This window comes from Xiphophorus couchianus, chromosome 1, assembly GCF_001444195.1.
Source record: "Xiphophorus couchianus chromosome 1, X_couchianus-1.0, whole genome shotgun sequence".
Lineage (NCBI taxonomy): Eukaryota > Metazoa > Chordata > Actinopteri > Cyprinodontiformes > Poeciliidae > Xiphophorus > Xiphophorus couchianus.
In genome coordinates, this window is record NC_040228.1 from 22105244 (window position 1) to 22128493 (window position 23250).

The 23250-nt window shown below is 38.1% G+C and overlaps 1 protein-coding gene across 2 annotated transcripts in view; it reads left to right on the forward strand.

The window, feature by feature from the left end:
- The window catches only part of LOC114140049 (adenylate cyclase type 6-like), a 51298-nt gene that overhangs the window by 6556 nt on the left and 21492 nt on the right, over window positions 1-23250 (forward strand). Inside the window, exon 3 of one of the 2 annotated variants that reach the window (XM_028009892.1) lies at window positions 1182-2121. In XM_028009892.1, coding sequence (XP_027865693.1) covers window positions 1182-2121 — 940 coding nt within the window. Of the gene's footprint in view, window positions 1-1181; window positions 2122-22693; window positions 23049-23250 lie in introns of those variants that run through there. The other variant, XM_028009910.1, reaches the window with a different exon arrangement.

Consider the following 23250-nt stretch of genomic DNA (forward strand, 5'->3'; position numbering starts at 1 on the left):
GGTTGTGAACTAAATATGTTACACTAGATTTAATTATATGTTTAACCTAATACTACATGTATTTTTCCATGTCTTTCTTGTTTGCTTTTTGTTGGGTTTTTTTTGTAATTTGTAAAAATTGTTTTATTGATGTAAAGAAGTCATATGTGGACGTCTGTAAGAATTGCGGCAGCATAGCTGTCACTAAATGTGGATCCTAATTAAACTAAACTAAACTAAACTAAACTAACTGCAAACCACTGTGCTTATTTGTTGAACTAAGCTGTTCATATCAGAGTGATAAATCTATCAAAGCTTTTTTTCTCCTTGAAAGAAAACTTTCTCATAATTTCAAGACGTTATTTGTTTTCTGGTACAATTATTCTGCTAATATTTTGACTATATCTTTGCAATTAAACATTGTCATATAGCTGACCATAAAAATCCATCATTCAACTCACAGAATGTAAGATTGACAGAGTTTCCTCCAGAAAACATGTTAAGCCTGGTGGTATAGGGTGTGTTTTTGATTTAAAAAATGTTACGCATTATTGGAAGAAATTATTGACCTGACTGACAATACTTAAACACCAATTATTACATTTTTAAAAAGACAAATGTCAAATGAATTTAAATTTTTGGCACTTCATTTGTTTTATTCTAATTAAAGATATCCAAATTTTTAAAATCTTTTATCTGTGACTTAATTTGCTGAAGTTGTTAGCATGTAGGCTGGTAAAAGAGACATCTGAACTCAGTATTCCTATCTGATCACACACTGACCAGACTGTGTTGTCATTGTGCTTTCAACCATTTTGCCAAGAAAACTATTTAACTATCATTGTTACCGGTGTATAAAAAAACTAAAATAAAAAAACAAACAATGCTTAGCTTGGTGGGGGCACAAGTAAAAACCTGGTGGCCTGCCAGGCTTATAATACACTTATAATACACTTATAATACACTGGGGAAAACCCTGATTGAAACCCACTTTTTTGAATTATTTTCAGCCATTTGTAATTTCTTTTGTAAAATAGAAAGTGAAATCGATTAAAATAGAAAATAGGAGCCAACAGGAAAAAAATCTGATTAATGTTTAAGCCGTAATGCCCAGCCCTACCTAGACGGAGTCAAAGGAGGGAAAAGGCGTAAAGTTGTCCAACGTAGCACCAATGCTAACTGTTGTTTGTCTGCTCAAACAGAATGTCCTGGTTCAGTGGTCTCCTAGTTGCCCGAGTGGATGACCGCAAGACTGCGTGGGGTGAACGCAATGGCAAGAAGTCCAAACGGAAGGGAGGCTCTTCTCTCTGCAGCCCGCGTTACATGAGCTGTCTGCGGGACCCGGATGCTATGGAGCCCCCTTCCGGAGCCCCCCTCCCTCAGCACCATCGTGGAGGGGTGGCCGGGGCTATCGGAGGCGGGGGGAACTTCGGCGTCCGCTGCGGATGGCAGGAGGACCACTACGGCAAGAGGGGAGGGGCTCCCGGGGAAGGGGTGGGGCTGAAATCAGTTGACTTGGGCTTCGAGGATGGCGAATTGAAAGGCAGGAAAGGGGGATGCAACGGAGGAAGCGGCGACATGGGAGATGAGAGTCCCAACGGGGCAGGAGGGGTGGTGACGGCGGCAGACTGCTGGCTCAGGGTGGTGCGTGTGTTCCAGTCGAAAAAATTCCAGTCCCGCAAACTGGAACGCCTTTACCAGCGTTACTTCTTTAGGCTGAACCAGAGCTCCTTGACCATGCTCATGGGGGTGCTTGTGATCGTGTGCGGCATCATGCTGACCTTCCACTGTGTCCACGCCGCTCCGGACGTGGCCTACTCATCAGCCCTTTCTGTGGCCATGGCTCTCTTCATGGCTCTCATGGTGGTTTGCAACCGCAACGGCTTCCACCAGGACTACATGTGGATGGTCAGTTACCTGGTGATTGGAGTCCTGCTGTCGGTGCAAGTGTTCGGAGTGTTCATGGTGGCGCCCAGGAGTGCTTCAGAAGGAATCTGGTGGTCTGTGTTCTTCATCTACATCATCTACACGCTGCTTCCCGTCAGGATGAGGGCTGCGGTGCTGAGTGGAGCGGTGCTGTCCATCATTCACGTGGTGACCACATGGCAGATGAACCAGGAAGACAAGTTCCTCTGGAAACAGGTACGACCTGTTCAATTTCTCTGCTGTCTCTCTGGGTATTAAACATGAATTGAAAAGATGTCAAATTACTTTGTCAGCTGCAAATTAGAGAAGTTTTTCCAGGTGAATTAAGAAATTCAGGTCTCCAGATCAACCTACATCATGTATAGATGCATGTGTAACAAAATAACACTGTTGCAGTTGGACGGTTTTCATCTCCTGACACTCACATGGGTTATTTTCGCACCTGATAATCCAGTACACTTGATTCGATTGGAGACCAAAGATGCAACATTTGCTTCATTTTCAAAATGCAATGTGTCAAACAAACCCTTTGAAAAACCTGTTTACCCTCCTAACTTGTGGTGGCGCTGTAAAAACAACTACTGAAGGAAATGACATGAAAACACGAGTATAACTTCCTTCTTCACAAAATGTAAACAAAAATGGAATAGCGCCAGATTTCAGCAGTTGTAGGATTTTGCTTTTGTCTTTGGTAAACGACCACGAGGCATTTCTCTCACAGGCGTTAGACTCTTACATTTGTTTTGGTTGAATTTACCCAGAATTCCCTGCTCTAAAGTCCGCCTCCTGCTTTGGAGCAGACTCCGTTCTGCTTTGCATTCAAACAATTCACTTCAACCAAATCGAGACCTAGGATGTATTAGCTTTGTTTGCTCTTTTGGGCCACATCAGAATTTGGTTACGAATTCACACCTCCCCAAATGAATCAGTCTTTCCTGGCAAACACGCTAGATTTTGATTGAAGTGGACCAAACTGGGCTGGTGTGAATTCACTCTAAATGGTAAGAGCCACAAAGGACCACTTGACAACTAAACTCTTCAGGTGAAGCTTTGACATTCTTTTGATTTCTGAGGTGTTTTTCAAAGCAACTTTTCTGGGCTCTCTAAGTCCTTCTCCATCTTCTAACATACACATTTCCTACTGAAAGTCTTAAGTTTTAATAAATAATATTTTCACCCTATTGGATAAAGACTCCATGTAGATAGTGCCCAAAATTGAATCCTTTGAATATTGAGTCTTTATCACAATTTAACATTTTCAATCAAAGCAAGATTCTCTTATAATGCTCAGCACTAATACTGAATATATATTTAAACATAAACTTATGTAAACAAAGAAGAAAAATGAAGAGATAATTTGTGTAAATCAATGCTTTAAATTTTCATTTTAAACAAACCGTTGAACAATTTACTTGGGATGTGCAGTGGTTTGTTTATTTTTCATAGTTTCTGCTGAATTGGAAGAGATAAAACAATTCAGCAAGTAGAAAATTACCTTTAAAACAACAAGTTATCTGTAAAAGAAGTGCCTGTTTAGAGAACATTGTCTTCTTGTCTATTGGAGCAATCATCAGCTATATTATTGCTTCATCCTCTTTTTTCACATACATGATACAACACTTTCCATTAAAAACAGTTATATTAACTACTAAACTCACATCATTTAGAGTTTTTTCCCCTGAAAATGGAGACAAAAATTGCGAAACATTAAAGTATGTGTGCAGCTAAACGATAAAAAAAATATTTGTCATTAACTAGAACATTTGGATTATGTAGTTTTTTGGGAGTTTGTGGGAACAAGCTGTACACACTGTCACGGCTGTAATCTCATCACGCTGTAAAAGTGACGTGTCAAATGTCAAACCTCCAGAGAGATACCTCTCTTCACATCCGGTCTGCATGAAACAACAGCAGCGCTAGTTTCAAGTGGGGTTCCTCACCACTTCATGAATCACTGACCAAAGCCCAATGCCAGTTTTCAGATCAGTTTAGTGACTGAGCTGTTCAGGCTGCTAGGGTTTTACTGGTTAGCTGGGAAATTTGAAAGTTTTTGCTTATAAATACCAAAAAAGTAAAATGAACGAGGTGATAATTTCTGAAAACGTATTGTGAAATATTTGAGTTAAAGATGCGTGTTTATTAAAATCTATCCCTCAAACATTTATGTACTCCTGACCGCGTGGCTTCATGTCTGGCTACACGGAAACACAGACTTGATATTTACGATGGGGCGATAGTGTGTGAACTGGCAGCGTAGCCGCTGCAGTGTGAACTGCTCGGCTGTGATTTGTCACCGTGCCGGAGCTGCGTATTTGGGGCTTACAGGGTCTCGCTGCACAGTGTGCCGCTTGTACGTCATGCCAAGGACCTGAGGGCTCGCTGAAGGTCAGTGGGCTGAATGAACCACTCCGGCAGGACAGCAGTGTGTGTCTGTGTGCTGCTCTGTGACAATGGGAGAATACCATGATATAAAGCAGCAACACTCAGATCTCTGTGCTCTTTCACAAGGGACACTTTGTACTTTTCTGCTCTGGTGGGGTGACGAGGGTGAGGCCAAAAGGGAGGACAGAGGGAGCCGCAAAGGGACGGGGGGCAGGAGGGTTGTTGCGGTTGTTTGCCTCTTTTACTATCTTAGCTGTTTTACGACAGTCATATCCTCGAAGACGAGTTATGTAAAGCATAACAGGAGGGCCGTTAGATGAAAACAATGGGAGGATATCAGACTTAATGATTGCTGATTGTCCGAGGTGTGCATTCATTACGATATCCTTTCACTAATTTGTCCTGCTTCTGAATTCGCTCTCAGCAAACAACTTCATATTGTGACTGTTTATTATAAATTTAATACAAATGAGGGGGCAAACATCAGGGCTCGATGGGAACTTGGTGTTTACAGTACTGCGCCTAGCCTCCTGCATGATATATTGTGGCATTATCCATCACAGACCCGGTGTTGTTTGCCATCGTTGAACGAACGAATGTCATGAGATAGCTGCGGCCCAGCGAGAGCAGCATATCTCTGAGGTCGTCTCTGTATTGTGTGACACGGTTATTACATTGTCATCAATCACCGCTTCATGCTTTTCTGCAAGTATTTCCTCTTTCTCCAATAACTCATTAACCTCGGGGATACTGTAGCGCCGATGAAGGCCGTGGATGATTCCAACGCTGAAACGAGGAATCCTTCTGGTTCAGGATGTCTGATTTCACTTCCTGCCTCCCTTTTATAAAAAGATAAACAGTGTTTGTTTTATTTCTGTAGCAGACTGGAGAGTCACAGGGTATTTCAAGAGGAGTGTTTCCCATTGTTTAGATCAAGACTTGGATTTTATTAGTAATACTAAGATTATTCCTAAATAAGAATCTTATTTTTATTCTGATTTTTTATGTATTGTTAGTTTTATGGTCAACTTTTGTACTATATGACTTTTTATTCTTTTCAAACTCTGGCATATTTTGTGATGTGCATTGTCCCTTTGGAAACAAGTAAACAACAACAAAAGTGACTACATTAAAGCAACATGTGTAACACAGACTTGCAACACGTAGCATGTAGCCTATAGACCACTGCATCATCTCTATGCTTTGCAGGCTGTCACCACATTCTAATAATTCAGAAACTAATATTTTTATATTGTCCCCTCACCCATATCAGTGTATTGTAAAGAATCTCATTTGTTTTCTTTCTCCAGAAGTGCTTTTCCGTTTTTTAGCAAGAAATCTGGGCATTCGATTAGCTTAGCCACTCCATCCTGTCCATTTAAGGACCAGCTGTTGAACTTAAGTGACTCCTTCAAGTTGCAAAGTTATCACTGATTCTGATTGTTATACAGCATACAACAACAACATCTGGCAGGGCTCGGTATTAGTATTACTTAGTACTTAGTATTACTGTAACCCTAACCCTAACCCTCAACCAACAATCCGCACTGGCAGGTTTAAACATTTACAAAGCCTTTCTTTTCTATATATTATCTCTGTTCTATATTTTTAAGACATCTTTTATCACCGAAAATGTTTTAATAAACTTGTTTTTGTGAGCCTCTTGCTGGAATTTCACAATAACAGATTACATTCTGTCAGGATAATATTCAGTGGGTTATAGGAGGAGCTAGCATACATTAGTCACCGGTAAATGTCTGTTTCTGAAACTTGGCTTTACAGCAGATCAGGTTGTGTGTGCTGTAACACCAGTAAACGGATCTGGTTGTTCAGGTCAGATTTTATTCTGTCTGTTGGGAACAGTTGTTCTTAAAGCTGTCTACTTGAATCTGAATCAGCCAGATTAATGCCACATCTGAACACGGCCACAGAAATTCAAAACAGTCTCAGCGCTTGTTTAAAAAGCCTTGACAGTGACATGAAAGCTCTGGCTTTTTCTGGTCACTAAAAAGTCTTATGTCCTTTGTAAACATGCTTCCTTTACTCCTGGTTGTTTACAAAGTAAGCATTTTAGTGGATACTGTTATTTTCTTGTGTTTTTATGTTTGATTTTGGACTCCTTAACATGAATTCTTTGTGATTTTTCTTTTGTGTCTTGGTTTTCAAGACAAATACTTTCAGATTATCATTTGTCAGTCAAATTAAAGACAAACTGTTCTCACAAAATGAGAATATTTTCTGCTTTTGAGACCAGCATATTCCTCGCATGCTGTTAATCGGAGAAACATGACCCTCAACGAAGGGATCAAAACTTGCTAATATTTTAGAGTTTAAGATCATTTAAAGGACAAACTTCATCCGACAGGTACAAAAAAGGGCTGTAGTTCACTCATTAAACCGATTCTTTGTGCAGACTATTGCCTAATGCAATCAGACAAATCTTGTGAAAATGTTGAACCTGATTACATTGCATTCATGCATGAAAATGAGCATTAGTGTGTTTATTCTGATGGGGATTGCCTGTGTTTTCTTTCTTTCACTGTTGTTGCTGGATGAATCTGTCACGTCGGACCTGCGGCGACTATTGCGCTCAATCTTGAGGGTCTCTGGTTTGTAAATGTGGACTACTTCATGGTCCACTCTTGAAATTAATGACATTTTGTCCAAACAAGTCAATAATAAGCCATTCAGGCTGAATGATTGTTTCCTTGACTGTACTGCATGTGTGTTTTTACAGCTGGGTGGCCGTTCCAGGATCTTATTGTGTGCTTTTCTTCATGCTTGCACAATACAATTCAACACAAAGCTGCCAGCAGCACCTGGAAGTGCAGGAATTATTCATAGAAACTTTTTCTGACGGAGATGTCCTGTTGCATGCAAGCTTCTCTCATCTATAAGTCTTTTATTTTCCTGATCTTCAGCTGAAATCAATTAGCCACAGCGGCACAGTTTGGACATTAACGCATAAAGTCGTTCCACCCATCATTCCAAACACACAAGCGCCCCACGTTCTTTGTTATGGTGGACGCCTTCCCTTTTTGTCGCTGTCAAATGTTTGTCAGAATTGCTGCTGTTTGTTATTCTCTGGGAAGTTACATCACAAAGCAGCCATCCTGCCTTCACGTGTGGGTGTCCATTCGGGCGTGCAAGCTGACATGTACTGCATGTTCTTCTCCCCGGCGTTCGATCAGACAACTGCAGCAGGCACATTTCAGGCACTCAAAAGTTGCACACTGGTCTCTGCAGATAAGCTTGTCAATGACTTCTTTGGATTTTGTCACATTCTTCACCCTGGAGTTATTTGCTTTGTGGCCTCTGACAATGGTTAGCCTTGCTTTGTGAGCACTGTTGACTCGACTGCAGCTAGAGGTCAAAGACTGGTTCCTAAAAATACCAGGCCCTCGGCATCTCTGCAAAGCGTTGCGTCACAGGGAACTGTCTTATCAGAGCTTACGTCAAAGCAACAGGCAGGCCAACGCTCCATCCAGTGCTTTTCTCTGGATACACACAGGCCTGGATTTTCACAACCAGTCCAGCGTTTTTGTTATCTTACGCTTTTTCTTTTGTGTGTGTGTATTAATGAAGCATTATCTAATGGATCTTTGAGCGCTGGCAACCCCCCCCTCTCCCCAGAAAATCATCAAAATTTAACTCTTATTTCAAGTAGGTTCATTTATTTGTAATGTTGTAAGTATGGTGCCTTCCAGATGTGTTCAGTCACACTCTCCTATTATACATAATAGCAAGATGTAGACACTGGTTTCCTTCTTGCTTTCTTTCATAAAGACAATATTTGTAGATTGCACCACTAAAGGTGATTTTGTCGACTGATTCTCCCACCTGAGTAGGGCTGTTAAAAATGGTGTAAAAATCTCCCATTTCTTCATATGGTATTCGATTTCCAATTGTAAGTTATTTTTTTCTCTCTTAAACATTTCTAAAACTCGGGTTTTATCTCAATCATCTCTTCTGTGAGTTGTATGATGGCTTATTAGGGCCAGGCTACAACATTTTTGATTAGTCATAATATTAGTAGAATATACATGCAATTTTACCAGAAGAAGGTCTTATAAATATGAGAAAAAAAGTTATTTTAATGACAAAAAAGTTTGGCTTATTAATTTTCTGCAATGTTTGGCGTTGAAGTTCTCCCATAATTACTACTTCATTCTCTTAATATTGCGTCTGTACTATTGTAATGTTATGACTTTATGTCATTAAAAAAAGTCATAGCCTGACCTTTATATATTTCTTCTTAGAGTTGACTTGAATTCAAGGTCCAAATAAGTAGAGGTTGTAAAACAAGATGGCGGCCTTGGACGTGCGACATCACTCCAAACTATGTAAACCCAAATTTGTATTTATTTATTTCAAACAGGTTGTTAAATACAAAGAAAACAAGAAACCAGGGGAAGAGAAAATATGTGCAAAATAATTAATAGCTAAATAATTAGCTTACCTCTACACCAATGCACTACAAAGAGTGGAATGGTGTAAAAAATCCAGATTTTCCAAAAATAAAATCTTCCAAAACCAAAGATTTTTTTATTTCTATACCTGAGTTATGGATTTCTGAAGCTCCTCCAGAGTTACTGCATGCGGGTGCTTGTCAGATATTAAAAGCTTGGGGTATTGTTTTTAAACTTCACCTGTCTGGTGGATTCCTTGGTGTTCACGTTGCTGTTTGGTTTGTTTAACAACACACAGGTGGATTCTATTCGCTCATCAGGTCAAAAAAGGCAACTGGTTGCTCCTTATTTTGGGGCAACAGAGTAAAGAAGATTAAAAACAAATGCATACAGCCCTTCACAGATCTTTATTTGTAGTCATTTGCCTTCAATATCACAAAAAATCCACTGTAGTTTTGTAGTTGCAGTTTCTAAAAAATGTGAAAAAGCAGCTGGTTTATGCAGCACAAACTGAACCAGACATTAAAAATTCCAGTAAATTTCGCCAAGAACTTGTGCATTTGTGTCCCAGCAAATCTCTCCCAGCAAGTAACCCTCAGGAGCAGCTGTTCCAAGCTTCACAGCAGCCTCCGGTGCGGGAGTAACCTTGTGTGCTTTTTGCATCTATACGATAGAGTCGGATCTCAGCGGAGGAAGTGTCAGCCTGTGATGATCACCTGTGCAAAGCCGCCGCTGTAGAACACGGCCGTGTAACGGAGGAAGGAAGAGGCAGGCGAGGTGGTGCGTCGAGACACGAATCTGATATTCTCCCCACGCTCTCCTTCCACAGCCTCCTTGATAAATAATTTGTGTGTTTAACTTGGCCGCGGCATATTAACGAGGATACCTGTCACACGTGTGCTTTGCTCACGGCTGGGATTGGGTGCAGACAGATGGGATTCCTTAAACCTGAAATACAGAAAAATACAGGCCACATAAAAAGAAGGGAATTGAGATTTACATCACAGCATAAACACGTTTAGCATACGTTGTCGTTGCGTATTCGTTTTATTATTACAAAGGGACATTATTGTATGCAAACAGACACACATGCCACCATCAGCAGTCAGCCAATCTGCTCTGGGGAAGCAGTTGTTAGTTTAGCATCACTTCTGAGACTGACAGGGAATAAACAGCATTGCTAAGTGTCTCCGTCAGCGCTCGTGTCGAGTTGGTCCAGTGGCTGCCATGGAAACAGCTACGACTCAAGCAGCCGAGACCCAGTTTGTTCCCTGTTGACTGAAGTAAAATTTAAAAAGGAGGGGAAAAAAGAGGAGAGAGGAAAATTGCAAAAATCAGGTCAAAATTGATTTGTTGCGCTTAATTTTTACCTCTGCCCTGAAGTTGAAGCTTCAGGGCAGAGGTTGAAGCGAGCTGTGGAGATGTGGTGCTGTTCGGTTGTTTGGATGGATTTCTGCTCTGTTTTCCTCCCTCCCCGCGGTCCAAATGAGCCAGTCCATAATTAAACATGGCGATGACGGGGAAGAGGTCACATGAGAGGAGGTGGGGGGGTTTCGCAGGACGATGTTTGTCAGTTGTCTGTTTCAGAGGAGCTTATCTGTGGTCGGCTTGCTGTGACAGGGCAGCTTTGTGTCCTTGCTGCTGTGGAAACATGTGCTTTGGGACTCAAAGTAACACAAATCTTCAGGAATAAATGCTTATTTCGACTCTGTAGGCCTGTTAGTAGAGCTAGGCTTTTTTCTTGTCGCAAATAATATCTGTGAATGATGCCATAGAGATGAAATTACAAGTAAATGTAGTAGAGTAATGCTGGTTGTGTAAATGAATAATTTATTAAACATTGTATGTTCAAAATAATAGCAGTCAGTAAGGTAATTCATGCTGTGAATAAACATGTATTTATTTACATGGTTATGGTGGATTCCTTTCTGAAAATATTAGCATGATTCATACCAGAAATTGTTAGTAAGAAAAAATTACTTTGATTAAAAAGTTGATGGGAGAGTAGAAAATACATAACTCAAAATGAATCAATCAAATTTTATTTACATAACCTCTCTGTGTGTACTACACCTATGCTTTCCATTAGTTAGGGAATAAAATTGAAGAAAGAAACTAAAATGAAATGAAACAACAACCTTAGCAAAAATCAGCGAATGTAATCTCATTTGCTCAAAAATGGAAGCCAAAAGAAAAAATATATAATTCCAACAGAGAGATTAGTCAAAAATACTAAAGATTCAGCCAATAATCAGCTTCAGGTTGGTCAAAAGTCGATATTTACTTTGGAGAACTGAGCCAGATAGAAGAAGTCAAACCCCTGTAAATCATTACTTGGGAAAAAAAGAAGCTGAACTTTTCAAATATTAGTTATGTTATTAATTCTGTTTACAACTTTTCTAATTATTTTTATCCAGACAAATAAATGAATGTAATCAAAAAGCTTGTTTTCTGCCTTGCAACTAGAAACACCAAGCAACGAAAAAAAGGTTATTATGCTCATTAACATAATAAATAGCATGTTTGCTAATGCAAGCAGAAAACCAGAAATATTAGCATTTATTTTCTATTGATAGCTAGTATTAATTTTATCATCATAGCCAATAGCATTTTGCTTTAAGGATAGAATCTGATGCTAGCTAACTTCAAATAACCTCCAAATGTTTCCATCTATAGTTAGTTTCTACTAGCATATTAGCTAATGCTAGCTTTTCAGAGCTAACATTAGATTTAAAATTCAAACCAGGTTAAACTCGTCTTAAGCTATTTTGCATAAACCTTTTCCAGAGATGTATTTTTAATATACAGCATCCACTTATATTGCACATAGATGCATTTAGAAGTAAATGTTTGTTTTTTGTAGTTGGTTTTGTTTTTTTCCAACTCCTTTACATTTATTTGACAGTACTTGGGGAGGGTTTTTGTTGTCCCGGCTGTCCCTCAATGTGTTGTCTGTTCACCATATGTGAAACTGGGAAGCATTGTGGGAGCTCCATGTGTCTCGGAGAAAAAGAAAAGACTTCAAGAAGGTTTTTAGTTAAATGCAAGTTTATGTCTGATTTGCATAATAACAATAAAAAAACACACATTTTGGCAACTCCAGCACCAGAAAGCCTCAATAGTCACACTCTCTCCACAGAAGTCACACTCGCCCACTTGCAGAAAGAAAAGTGTGGCGTGTAGCTTTTCAGTGTTAGGACCCCCAGCTTGTCCCCGATCCATGCTTATAAAAACCTGAGAATGATGACCTTTAGCAGTATCAGGTTTAACTGTCTTTACATTACAAGGGGATTGATCGTGACTCAGCTGAGCATCAATTATGAAATGTGTGGTAGGGTCTCGTGTTTCACTAGGATGCCTCAGAAATCTACAAGTTGGTAAACCTCTATTGCCAAAAATCAAAATAAAAAATCACCAAGCAGAGGTATTGAGACAGAACTTGTGTTGTAATGTTTGTACATTCTGATAGAAGAAACAGGAACATTTTCACTCCTCAAGGATGATTTATTGAGTCTATCGCGTGTTTGAAAACATGTTTTCCTAACAATATAAGTGATGTAAAAAAGTTTAAAAGCAGGAATGAATCTCTGAAGATGTATCCCAGCCACTTCCTTTATTTTACCCTATATTTCTTGATTAAATACACAAAATAGTCACAATTGTTCGTATAAATTGCTTGTACATTATAAATACTTATAGATTCAAAAGTAAACTACAATAAACAAATGACTGAATTTGTTTATCATATGCTGGAACAAGTAGAGTTGGTGTCAAACTAAGATTCCCTTTAAATCCCCCTCAGTTTAGTTTAGACTGTTTTCTGAGACAAAAGTTTCCAGAAGCTTAACCTGTTGCTCAATAATATTGACAATAATGAGAATAATGTTTATTGTTTATGTTTAAAAGTGTCCTTCACAATCAAGTGAAAGAACTTGGATTTTTATTTGTTTAACTGATTTATTAAAACAATCTTGTAATTTTTCTTGTTTACATTTTTTGAATCTTACTTATTCTTTGTTGGTGTTTGTTTTCCCTGCCAAACTGATGCAAAACTGGCACTAATGGTAGCTCCATTTTTTTATCACCAAAATCTATAAAATTGGTGCTAATTCAGCACTTAGTTTTTTCTGGAGGCTGGCTAAAGACACCAATAATCAGTAAAAATGTTAAATATTCTCTGACTCTTTCACTCTCAAAGAATAGCATCAACAAAATCACAAAGTTCTAACTTTAATAAAAAATCAGGTTAGCATCAACATAAAAAGGTTTATTGGCCTCTGTTGTTTGGTTTAATATTGCTCATTATATTGTTAATATAGATTAATGCACTAAACAGAACTATTCTTGCAATCCCTACTTTCATTTATCTCTGTAATTTCATTTTTGACTTTTTAACATATCTGCTTAAAATAGTGAGAACAACCAGCCAGGTTTCGAAGGTGTGTTCACAACCACCGACTGTTGTATAAATCAAGATTAATTAATTAATCTGGTGATGCTATCGCACTTACTCACAGGGATTAAGGATCAAATACTGCCATGTTGTCATCCTGATCAGTGATCCTCCACAGGAAATTAAATTAAACATAGGGAGGAACAACATTTTACTGGAAGAGATGTTTTCACTGACGTAATGATGTGACAGATCTTTGACTGTGGGAAACTAAATTTTTGTTCCTGAAGAAACTAAGAACCAGTCTCTTTCACCAGGCCTGATTTTCTTTGGAAGCCCTTTGGTGGTCTGTAACTCCGACTAAATTTGCTGTAACACTTTCAATTTCATGTGTTTAAGGGTAAAAGTATGGCAGTAAGTCCAGATTGTTTGAGGAAATGACCAATGTTGTCCCCTCTGACTCGCCATACCAATGTCGTGGTAATGTTATGCATGGTATGTACTGTATGTGCTCTCTGTAATGTTTCTGAAAAGTATTTGCCATTAAAAAAGTTACTGCAAGCCTCTAAATATGGTTTTAAATGTATTGCTGCCATTAAGCAACATTTGCAGAACTTAAGCCATAGATCAGAGCTCTGACAGAGGTGCGTTCGATTTGTTAACCAAGGACGTTTGTGAACTTTGTGAGCTATTAATGGCTTATACTAACTCTCTCAAAGTGCACTCTGCTTGAAAAGACTTCTGGTCATTTTAGAAAGAAACAAAGTTAACTTAACGTGAACATCTTGTTCTCTGGATGTTAAGCTACTGACTACACAAACCTTCAAACGAAAACCACTTTCTGTTTTTTTTTCAGAATTTTGTATTATTTCCTTTAAAAAGTTTAGTTGGTGAATATTATGTTTTAAAATTTGTAGTATTCAAATGATAAATGTTTAATCAGTAAAGTAAATTTAAGGAAAATAATGTTAATTGATATGATATAGATTTGCTAGGCTGTATACATCAGATGACAGCATGTTAATTTCGGTCTTCAGAAACTTGAGACTTAACTTGAAATTTCCCCTGAAAAATCTAAATTTTTACTTGAACTGACCTGAAGATGTCTCTATTCCAAATCCTGTCCTTCGGGGCCACAGTCCTGACAGTTTTATCATTTTCCTGCCCTTCTGATTTAGATGCTTAAATTCCTCAAGTGCATTTCATCAGCTTCTGCAGAAGAGTGTTAAGTGTTGTTTAATCCTCCTGCTGTCTGAAGAGACAGGGCTCTGTGCGCGGTCCAGCAGGGTCGCACTGACCCTGTGTTTGATTTAATGAAGTTTTTTTTGTGTGGTTTCGAGAACTGACGGTCTGATGGGACAACCCTCCCCTGACTCGCCATACAAATGTCATGGTAATGTTATGCATGGTATGTATGACTGTGGCATCTGCCACGTTCTTCCTGAGCGTTGGTTTTAAGCTAACATCATGTGAAAGAAAATCATTGTATCACTTAATATTAAAAAAAAAAAAAACACAAGTGTGTTTTCAGCATTTTTCATGAGCCGACCTGGCTCCTCGGCTTGTCGGCCATGACGGTCCAAATCTGAAGCGTTTCCACTTTGATTTTAAACATCCCGAACCCGAGATGTTTTTGTACCCGAACTTCGAGTTCAATATAAACCCAAAGTTGTTACTTTGGGTTCTTCATAATAATAAAAAAGACTTCTTCCATTTCCACTGATAAACAACTGGACAGTAGTCCCCCACCCCCAAAAAAATCACCCCACTTCAACATTTATTGACAAAACAAGTTATTTAAGTTTTATGTTAGAGAAATAAGTTCCTGGAAAGATTTGTGGAAGTGTTTCATTTAATGATATTCATGCAATATGAATATTTTAATATTTTAACACAAATCAGTTTTGGTGAATTAGAAAATTATCTAAAACTTGCAGATTAACATCTACTGATGTCTGGAGTTGGATACCACCACCATACAATGCATTAGAAGATATTGCTGCACCACTATAATATAAACGTCTTGTATGAGTGAATGTTTTTTTGAAATGCTCAACTGCAGCGTGTTTTGACCGACAAGAGACTCTCGCTTTCTGATTCATCACGTCTGCTGAGGCCTGGATGTTGAAGCTTTTGTTTTGTACAGTCAAACACGGACACATTATGTTGTTTGTTTTTAAAAGAAACAGGAAGACCAGCACTTTTACAGTATGACTGTAGTTAAAAATGTGAGGTAGGAATAAGAGGTAGAATGAAGCAGAAGAAACCAGAACGGTTCTCTCTCTGTTTAAATGACACTCCTTCATGTCCTTCACAATGTTGACAGAATCTGGAGACTAAGAACAAGCCAAAGACTAAGAATAGCTCCTGTCACTGAAATTTATTCTGTCTTGGAAACATCCTGGAAACTATTTTCCTGAGAAACCTTCCTCTGCGGTTCATGACAGATTGGCTCCACAGGTGGTTCGTCTCCGAAATATTTTTTCTTTTCTGCTACTTTGATGGTGCTTTATGCACCGTGAAACACAAACGTCTGTCTGTGCGGCATCGGGGTCAGCTGACGCTCCGTTCCAGACGGACGGTGCGAAAACCGCCCGGCAGAGTTAGAGGAGCAGGAAAAGAAGGAGGGGTTTGACTTTTTATCTGTGCTCTGGGTTCTGGTCATTTTAGATAAGGGCAGTGCAGGCTGTGTGTAGACATGACGCTCAGTCTGAATACACAAACCCAGCAACTGCCTGGCACCAAACACACACATATTCCCTGTGAGAAAGGCTGAAAGTGACAGTGAGCTCATAGGGAAAAAATGAACAAAGTGAAAGAGTATAGAAATAATTACATACACTCTGAAGTGAAGATCTGTCTTGTAAAAGAGATTTTTTTTTTAATCTCAAACATGGTTTAACAAAGGTTATTATTGTATAAAGGCCAATATACAGGAGTGACTCTTAAAAGACGTTTGAAAGAATTGACTCGTCTCAAATGTTTTTCTGTGTAGTTATAATCCATTTTGAAATAATGATAGTAATACTTTTTATAACTTGCTTTCAGTCTAAACACAACAATACAAACCACTGACAGAGCTGAACATGAACAACACTAAAATCTCCATGACAAAAATGCTTTTCAGTTTTTGACAGACAAATTGCTGCATTTTCAATAATTTCAGTGAGTTTATATAAGCTGGATGAACTTTGCACTATAGCTGTTAAGATCATTTTAATATTCAAAATAACATGAATAAGTGTGTTTTTATGTGTTCGGTATAAAAATCACTCTTCAGAATGAAGCAAGTAAACTGATTTAACCCTCAGTGTGTTTGTTGCAAGCAGCTAGCTGCGCTGGTTGCAGGTTGGTGATAATCTACTGAATAGATCGATTCAATAAACACATATTAACAAGCAAAATGGTTCAAAATTGTCCATTAAATTCATACTTTCAAAGAGAAGAAACAGGAAAATACAGGGATTTGTTCATTGCAGTTTAGCATCTTATGTTGATAAAACAGAAATAGGCACATAGGAAGTCAAAACAAAACAAACCAATCTGACTGTTTTGGTTTCAATTGCCTCCATTTCTCCACCTCCCTCGTTCAGCTGGTTGCTCCTCTCGCTGCATCTTCGCTGAACCTGAGGAGGGGATTCTGGTTCTTTGGAGGGAGACTGAGGAATGTGGGTGAGAGTTGCTAAGTGAAAGCTGGACTGGCATCTCTGATAATTCACAGCCTCCGTGGGTGTTAGTTTGAGGCCAACACCAAGCAGAACCTTTCACAAGGCAGAGAAAAAAGCTCTGGCAAACAAACGAAGCCGGAGCGACGCTTTAGTAGCATCAGCATATTAGAGTCATCGTCGTGTCGATGTCTGTCATGCCTAAGATGCCTTAGGCGTGGTTTATTGGCATGGTTAGGTTTATTTATTAGCAAGCAGGCATCCTTTGAATGTACTAAATTAGGCCTTAAAGATATTGTTTATCCATCATTCCTGGGCAATGTGAAGGTGTAAATAAGGTCCTTTAAGGATTTTAAATATTTTGGGCTGTGCAGGGTAAAAAAATCAATCAGATGAAGTAAAAATAAAAATCAGACATTATGAAGCAGACATTTAATGTTATTACATTAGTAAGATTAGAAAATGGCTTGCTTGTGTTGATTTAGAGATTTTACAGAGTTTACTCAATCAGAACTTGGGTAAGGCAATAACAACGAGAGAAAACCTGAAGGATTTTCCAGTTGTTTTATGGTCAAATACTAAAGAGAAATATCCATTAAAAAGATGTTGTTTCTGTGATGGTACAAACTAGAAATGCAAAGAAACAGTTTAGTAACTCAGCTATTGCAGTCATGGCAGACATTTTGGATTTTGGGTTTAATAAAAAAACATCAAACTTCGACAGACCATCCTTTTTTCCCCCATCTTTTCTTTAATTATATTTTTCTAATAAAGCACAAGGAATGGAAACATTTCACTGGAAAAGCAAACAATCTTACCAAGTATTTTAGGTCTAGTTGTGCAAATATCTTGGCGCACTTGAAGTAAAGCACAACTAACCTTTGTCAAGTAGCTTTGAGCAAGATATAGGAACTTTTTTAAGCAAATAAGTCATTGATATTGATTTTAAAAACTAGTGCTAGTTCCACTGGCAGATTATTTAATTTGTAACATTTACCAAGTTATAAATGAAATAATATGCCACTTTTTAAATCAATATTAAGGCATTGTTTACTTAAAACAATCTTGCTCAAAAGTTATTCATAAGATAGTTTTGTTTTATTTGAAGTGTATTACAATGTTTTCACTAGCAATAGACCTAAAATGCTTGGTAAGATTTTGTGTTTTTGCAGTGTTGACAGCCATTGATGTATTTTTTTTCCTTGGGCAGAATAAGTAACTAAACTAACAGTTTGAAAATCTCTGCACAGTTTCCTGAACTAAGGTAACAGTTTTTTTGACCTCTTTTTCTCCTTCTGACACGTGTTGGGCTGCATATGACTGAGAGGCGGCGGGATGAAGGGAGGGGACATGTGACCTTCTGCTGCGCTTTGTTAACACGGTTAAACAATTATTGGTTTGAGATTGAATAATTTTAGATGAAAATTGAGATGAAACTGGGTCAAGATTACCAACAATCATTCACATCCTGCTTTCAGGCAGCAGACTTTAAAGTACTTTAAAGTTATTGGGTTTTCAGGGAAATACCTGGCATTAGTATCGGATTGGAAATCTAACATAACCCTGTATATTTCTTAAACGCTGCGACATAAAGGCAAACCGCAGAAAACAGAAACACTAAGGCAGAAACCACTCAATAGTTGTGATGGTAGCATCAGTCATGGAAAATAGCGGTGGGTTTGTCATTCCTTCCGTGACTGTGACCCATTCGTGATGTGAAAATATTGATTATAGTTGCAGTAAATAATGGGATTCTGATGCAGCACATTAGGGTTCTTTATCTCCTTAGAAAGAGCTAAGCATTTAATTTGTCCCAGCTCTCCCACTCACTCCCCTGGTCTGAAAAGGGGCCGATGGCCTTAAAAGTCCATGTTTATAGACTCACTGTCAGGATTGTGAACTGGCTGATGAAATACATGAGCGCTGTGTTAAATTAATCACAAATGGGGGAGAAAAATTTTAAATATATTACTGGAATATTCCATTAGCTCTCTGTCATTTTCACCTGCTTGCACTGCTCAGATATTTTCGCTTCACCAGCACAGATTTAGGAGTAGAAGGCGATGAAAGTATCAAGTTACTGAAAAGAAAAGAAAGGAAAACATGTACAATTCACAAATGAAGAAAGTATTTTTTCTAATTCTGAGTTTGAGTTGTATTTTCATCATGTTGGCTGTTTTGCTGTGGGAACTGTAAAAATAGGAGCTATTATTTGAATTCACAAGGGTACTGGTCTCCAGAGTGACTCTTGTTATGCCTTGCTATGAAGCTGGAGTTAAAATTCATAGCTTCTTTGGTGCTTCATGTATCAGTTTATCATTGATCAAAGTCAAAACGACAGTGATCATTTTAATAATACTGTGGGAAATTAGACTCAAAAGCTTTATTTTTGTCCATAATTGCCATAATTGATAAACTTGGCGATCCGTTTCTGATGTTAAGCTCAAGTTATGAGGACAATAATCCAAAGCGCACTACTGGGTCCACCGCCATTTTAGAGTGGCCTAGTCAAAGTTCAAAATAGAATGTGAGAGATCTTAAACAAGCTGCTCATGCTCAAATACCCATAAAATATGTCACTTGATCACAAAGGATTAGGTTTATTTGAATAACTTTTTTTCTGTGAATAAATGGTAGAATTTAAAAACTGTTTTCTATATTTACTCATGTTGCCTATGTCAGATAGTAAAATCTGCTGGGTAATCTGAAATACATGTGACAAAACACAAAAATTAGAAAAATAATGTATTTTCCTCACTATAAATAAAAAAAGTGTCATAAACAGGAAAAAAAAAATGTGTATAAGTTACCGGATCAGCCAAATTATATAAAAATTGTGACTTATAATCTGGAAAATACAGTACGTTTGCATGACTGTTCCATGAAGATGATTTGAGAAGCCAAAACTTGTAGCAGAAACACTCAAATGCTATTTGGCAGGTACGAGAGTTAAAAAAACAACTTTTATTAATGTAAACTGGATTAGAAACAATTCAAGAAAAAGTCCTGGAAAAAATGAGACATGAGGTGTGTAATCACAAACAGTAAGAATATTTTAAGAAAAAAACATCTTTAAAAAACGGCTTTAAATGCTTAGGAGAAATAAATATATTCGGATTACACATGAGAAACACATGAGAAATAAGAGATCACCACACACACACACACACACACACACACTCCTGCTGTGTTTGTTGGTTTGGTTGTGCCGTGCAACATCTTTACAGTTCTGGTTATGAAAAGAGCTGATTATTGATTCTGCAATGCATCCATACGGCCATGTAAATCGCTTATTGATTAAGCCGGCATATCCTCTCTAAGCTGGCAGAGGCTTTTTGTGACAAAATGCACTACAATCTACGCTGCAGAGTAGCCAGTATTACTGCTGCTTCTCCTGTCCTGTGGAGTCCGCAGCATCTCTTACATAAGGCCATTTTGATATCCAGGGATTAGGGCCTCTCCACAGACCAGCCGGTTGGCCGCTTCCTCCCGGGTCAAACCTGGCCGAAACGACAACTGCTTTTATTACAGGAAAAAAAAAAAATACAAAAAATTGATACACGATTTGTTCTCATGCTCACAAAGTGATCTTGATGTAGATAACATATAGCACAGAGGAGGGATTTTAATGGTGGACAGGAGTCAAGATTAATGAGTGTGTTGTTGAACTGAGCAGGTGTGCTCTGTGCAGGTAGCAGGTAAACGCTGCTGAAGAGGTGGAGTGCTGCTGCATAAACACAGGACATGACTGTGTGCTTTGTAAACCCACTCGTCCATGCCCTCTTAAGAAAAGCAAGCAATTACTCTGAGGCTCGTGTGCAGGGTGTGACTCCAACGTCGTGGGAATCCATGCTGATGTATGCTTACTGTCGCTGCAGAAATTTGCATATGGAAATAATAAAAAACCCTTTCTGCACACGGAGGCCTCCTCTCGACTGTCCACGATACCCACGTCCACCTGGAAGCAGGCACGGTGCTGCAGGTTTCACTTTAGCGCCACGGCTGGTTTTGCTTGAACAGTAAGAGTAAAGTAAACAGTGCTGAGCGCTCTGAGCCATCTGCCTAATGTTGCAGTGGCCCATATCTGCCCCGCTCCCCTCTTACTCACACTCTTCCTACCCCTGTCATCCTTACATTGTGTTTTTCCTTCCTCTACCCGCTTCTCTTGGTACCTCTTATTTCCTTTTCCTTCCTCCGACAGCTGTCGTTCTTCAGTTTTATCTAACTTGTCCATTATGCTGCAGTTCCTTTTTTATAATCCACTTTTTGTTTACTTTCTTTGTAAACTTGTTAATGCATTACCCATCTGTTTCTATTTTTGTTTCTGTTCTACACTGACTATTCTCAGAAGTTTCTAGGAACCTCAGCGCAATAAACCCCTACTGTTTACATTCAGGCTCCTTTAAGCATTTGTTATTTGATTTGATATCTTTATCTCTTTTGCTTTTACCTTCGTTCTTAATGTCTGTGGAAGATAATAAAACAGAACAGCAGAATATTTACAGCTTAAAGATTTCCAAAGGGAATTTAATAACCTGAAGCAAATATAACTTTACAATCCATATTTAGTCATGCAAAACATTCCTTTAAAATTAAAAAGAGTAATATGATCTAATCGGTGGTGTGAAAAAATTTTCAGGAACAGATGAAACATGTTTTATTCCACAACAGATAATGGCTTCCTTATTTGATGTGAGCTGGTTGAGTTACCTTTTCTCATGTTTATGTAAAGTTAAGTTATGAAGCTGGACTCTATGAGGGTTTATGAATAAGATATTGCACAAATACTGTATTTGTAAAGTGCCTTGCAAGAGTGTTTGCATAATTTAAACTTTTTTATATTTTGTCATATTACAACCAAAAACCTTGACGTATTTCATTGGGATTTGATGTGGAGTCACAGGTTTGCAACCACAAGTGGTTCTTTGGACCATCCACTGTTGTTGTTAATGACTCTTAATATCTTGTAAAATGTTAATGTTAATAACATTAAAAATGTCAAATTAACTAACGCTTTTGAAAATGGATCTTGTAATAATTGCAGGTTTTTGCAGTTTTATAGCTTTTGCACTGAAATTTCACAACAGAATGATCCTAAAAGTATCAATAATATCTTCTAGAACAATTTATTTTAACCGCTTGTGATTTTTCTTTTTTACATAATTTTCCATAAATATCGAAATTCAGTACAAAAGGAAAATGTATGCACCTCTTTTTGCAAAAATGTTTACGTTTTCCTCTGTTTTAAAGCTTAAAAATAGAAATGAAACAGCGGTTCTTTACAAATGATGATGAAATTATTTATCTATTATTATTTATTATTTATAGTAGCTATTTATTGAAGTTATATGTTGAATCTAAAATGAGTTAAATCCAACGTTTTGAACTGCTGAACAGTGGTATTTTTTCCCAGCCTTTCTTAATTCCTCTGGTCTGGATGACTGGATGTTGATGGAACAGGCTGTGCTGCAGGTTAAAACAAGAACTTGAAATATTTCTGATCAGCTATGTCTTTTGTGATGTCATCAGAGACACACAAGGGAGGATAGATTTTATGTTTATTGAATAACATTTTACAGCAAAAATAACAAAACAAATAGAAAAGTCTGACCATGACTTTCTCCTCAAGCCATTTACAGAAAGTCTTAATAGTAACTTTAAAGTTTAAGTTTTAGTGTTATGGAGTAATATATAAGAATGTGAACTGTCTTTGTAGTGTCAGCTAGTTGTTTTATATACACAACATTGTGTTGTCTGGTTTATATGTCGTATCTCACCTTTACAGCTGCTGTTGTCTCCACTATAAAGTATCTCTACCTTTGCGTATTCCCCTTTTCAACCAGTAGATGGCACTGTGACACATTTAGCTTACAGGAGCTGCTGGAAGAAGCAGAAGGACAAAGTAAAAATTAGTGTGGAAACATCAGAGCACCTGGTGGTTGTAATCCTCGTCTTTGCTCCTGTTAGAGTTTAATTCAGGTCATATTCCTCTTCTGGAGTCTCAGCCTCTCTGCGTGTCCACATGTGGCCTCCGCAGTGACGAGCGTCACGTACAGCGTGGAAACAGGAACTCATCTTTTAAAGGAAGTGGCCCTATGTGGGGTCGGCAGCTATTCCCAAGATGCAGACTGAAAGTTTTTATCGTACGCTGGAGGTTATCATAGTGTCTCATGAAAAAATGCAGGCGCTTCTGAACAGACCGCAGCATGGAGGCTTCGTATGAGTATGAACAGAAACAGGCCCAGTTTCACCGAGAGATTTAGACATAAACCCAAGAAATATGTAAAGGATGTTGTGAATATTCCCTCATGTTATCTGACAGAAAATGTAAAGGCACAGAGAGGTATGTAGTTCACATTCTGTGTGTTTGAATAAAAAAAATTACTAAAATATTTTTTATGTGAAAGATTTTACAGTTATAGAAATCTATTATTACAAAACAATTATCAATAATGTAATTTGTTGGGATTAAATGTAATTGAACAGTAAATTATGG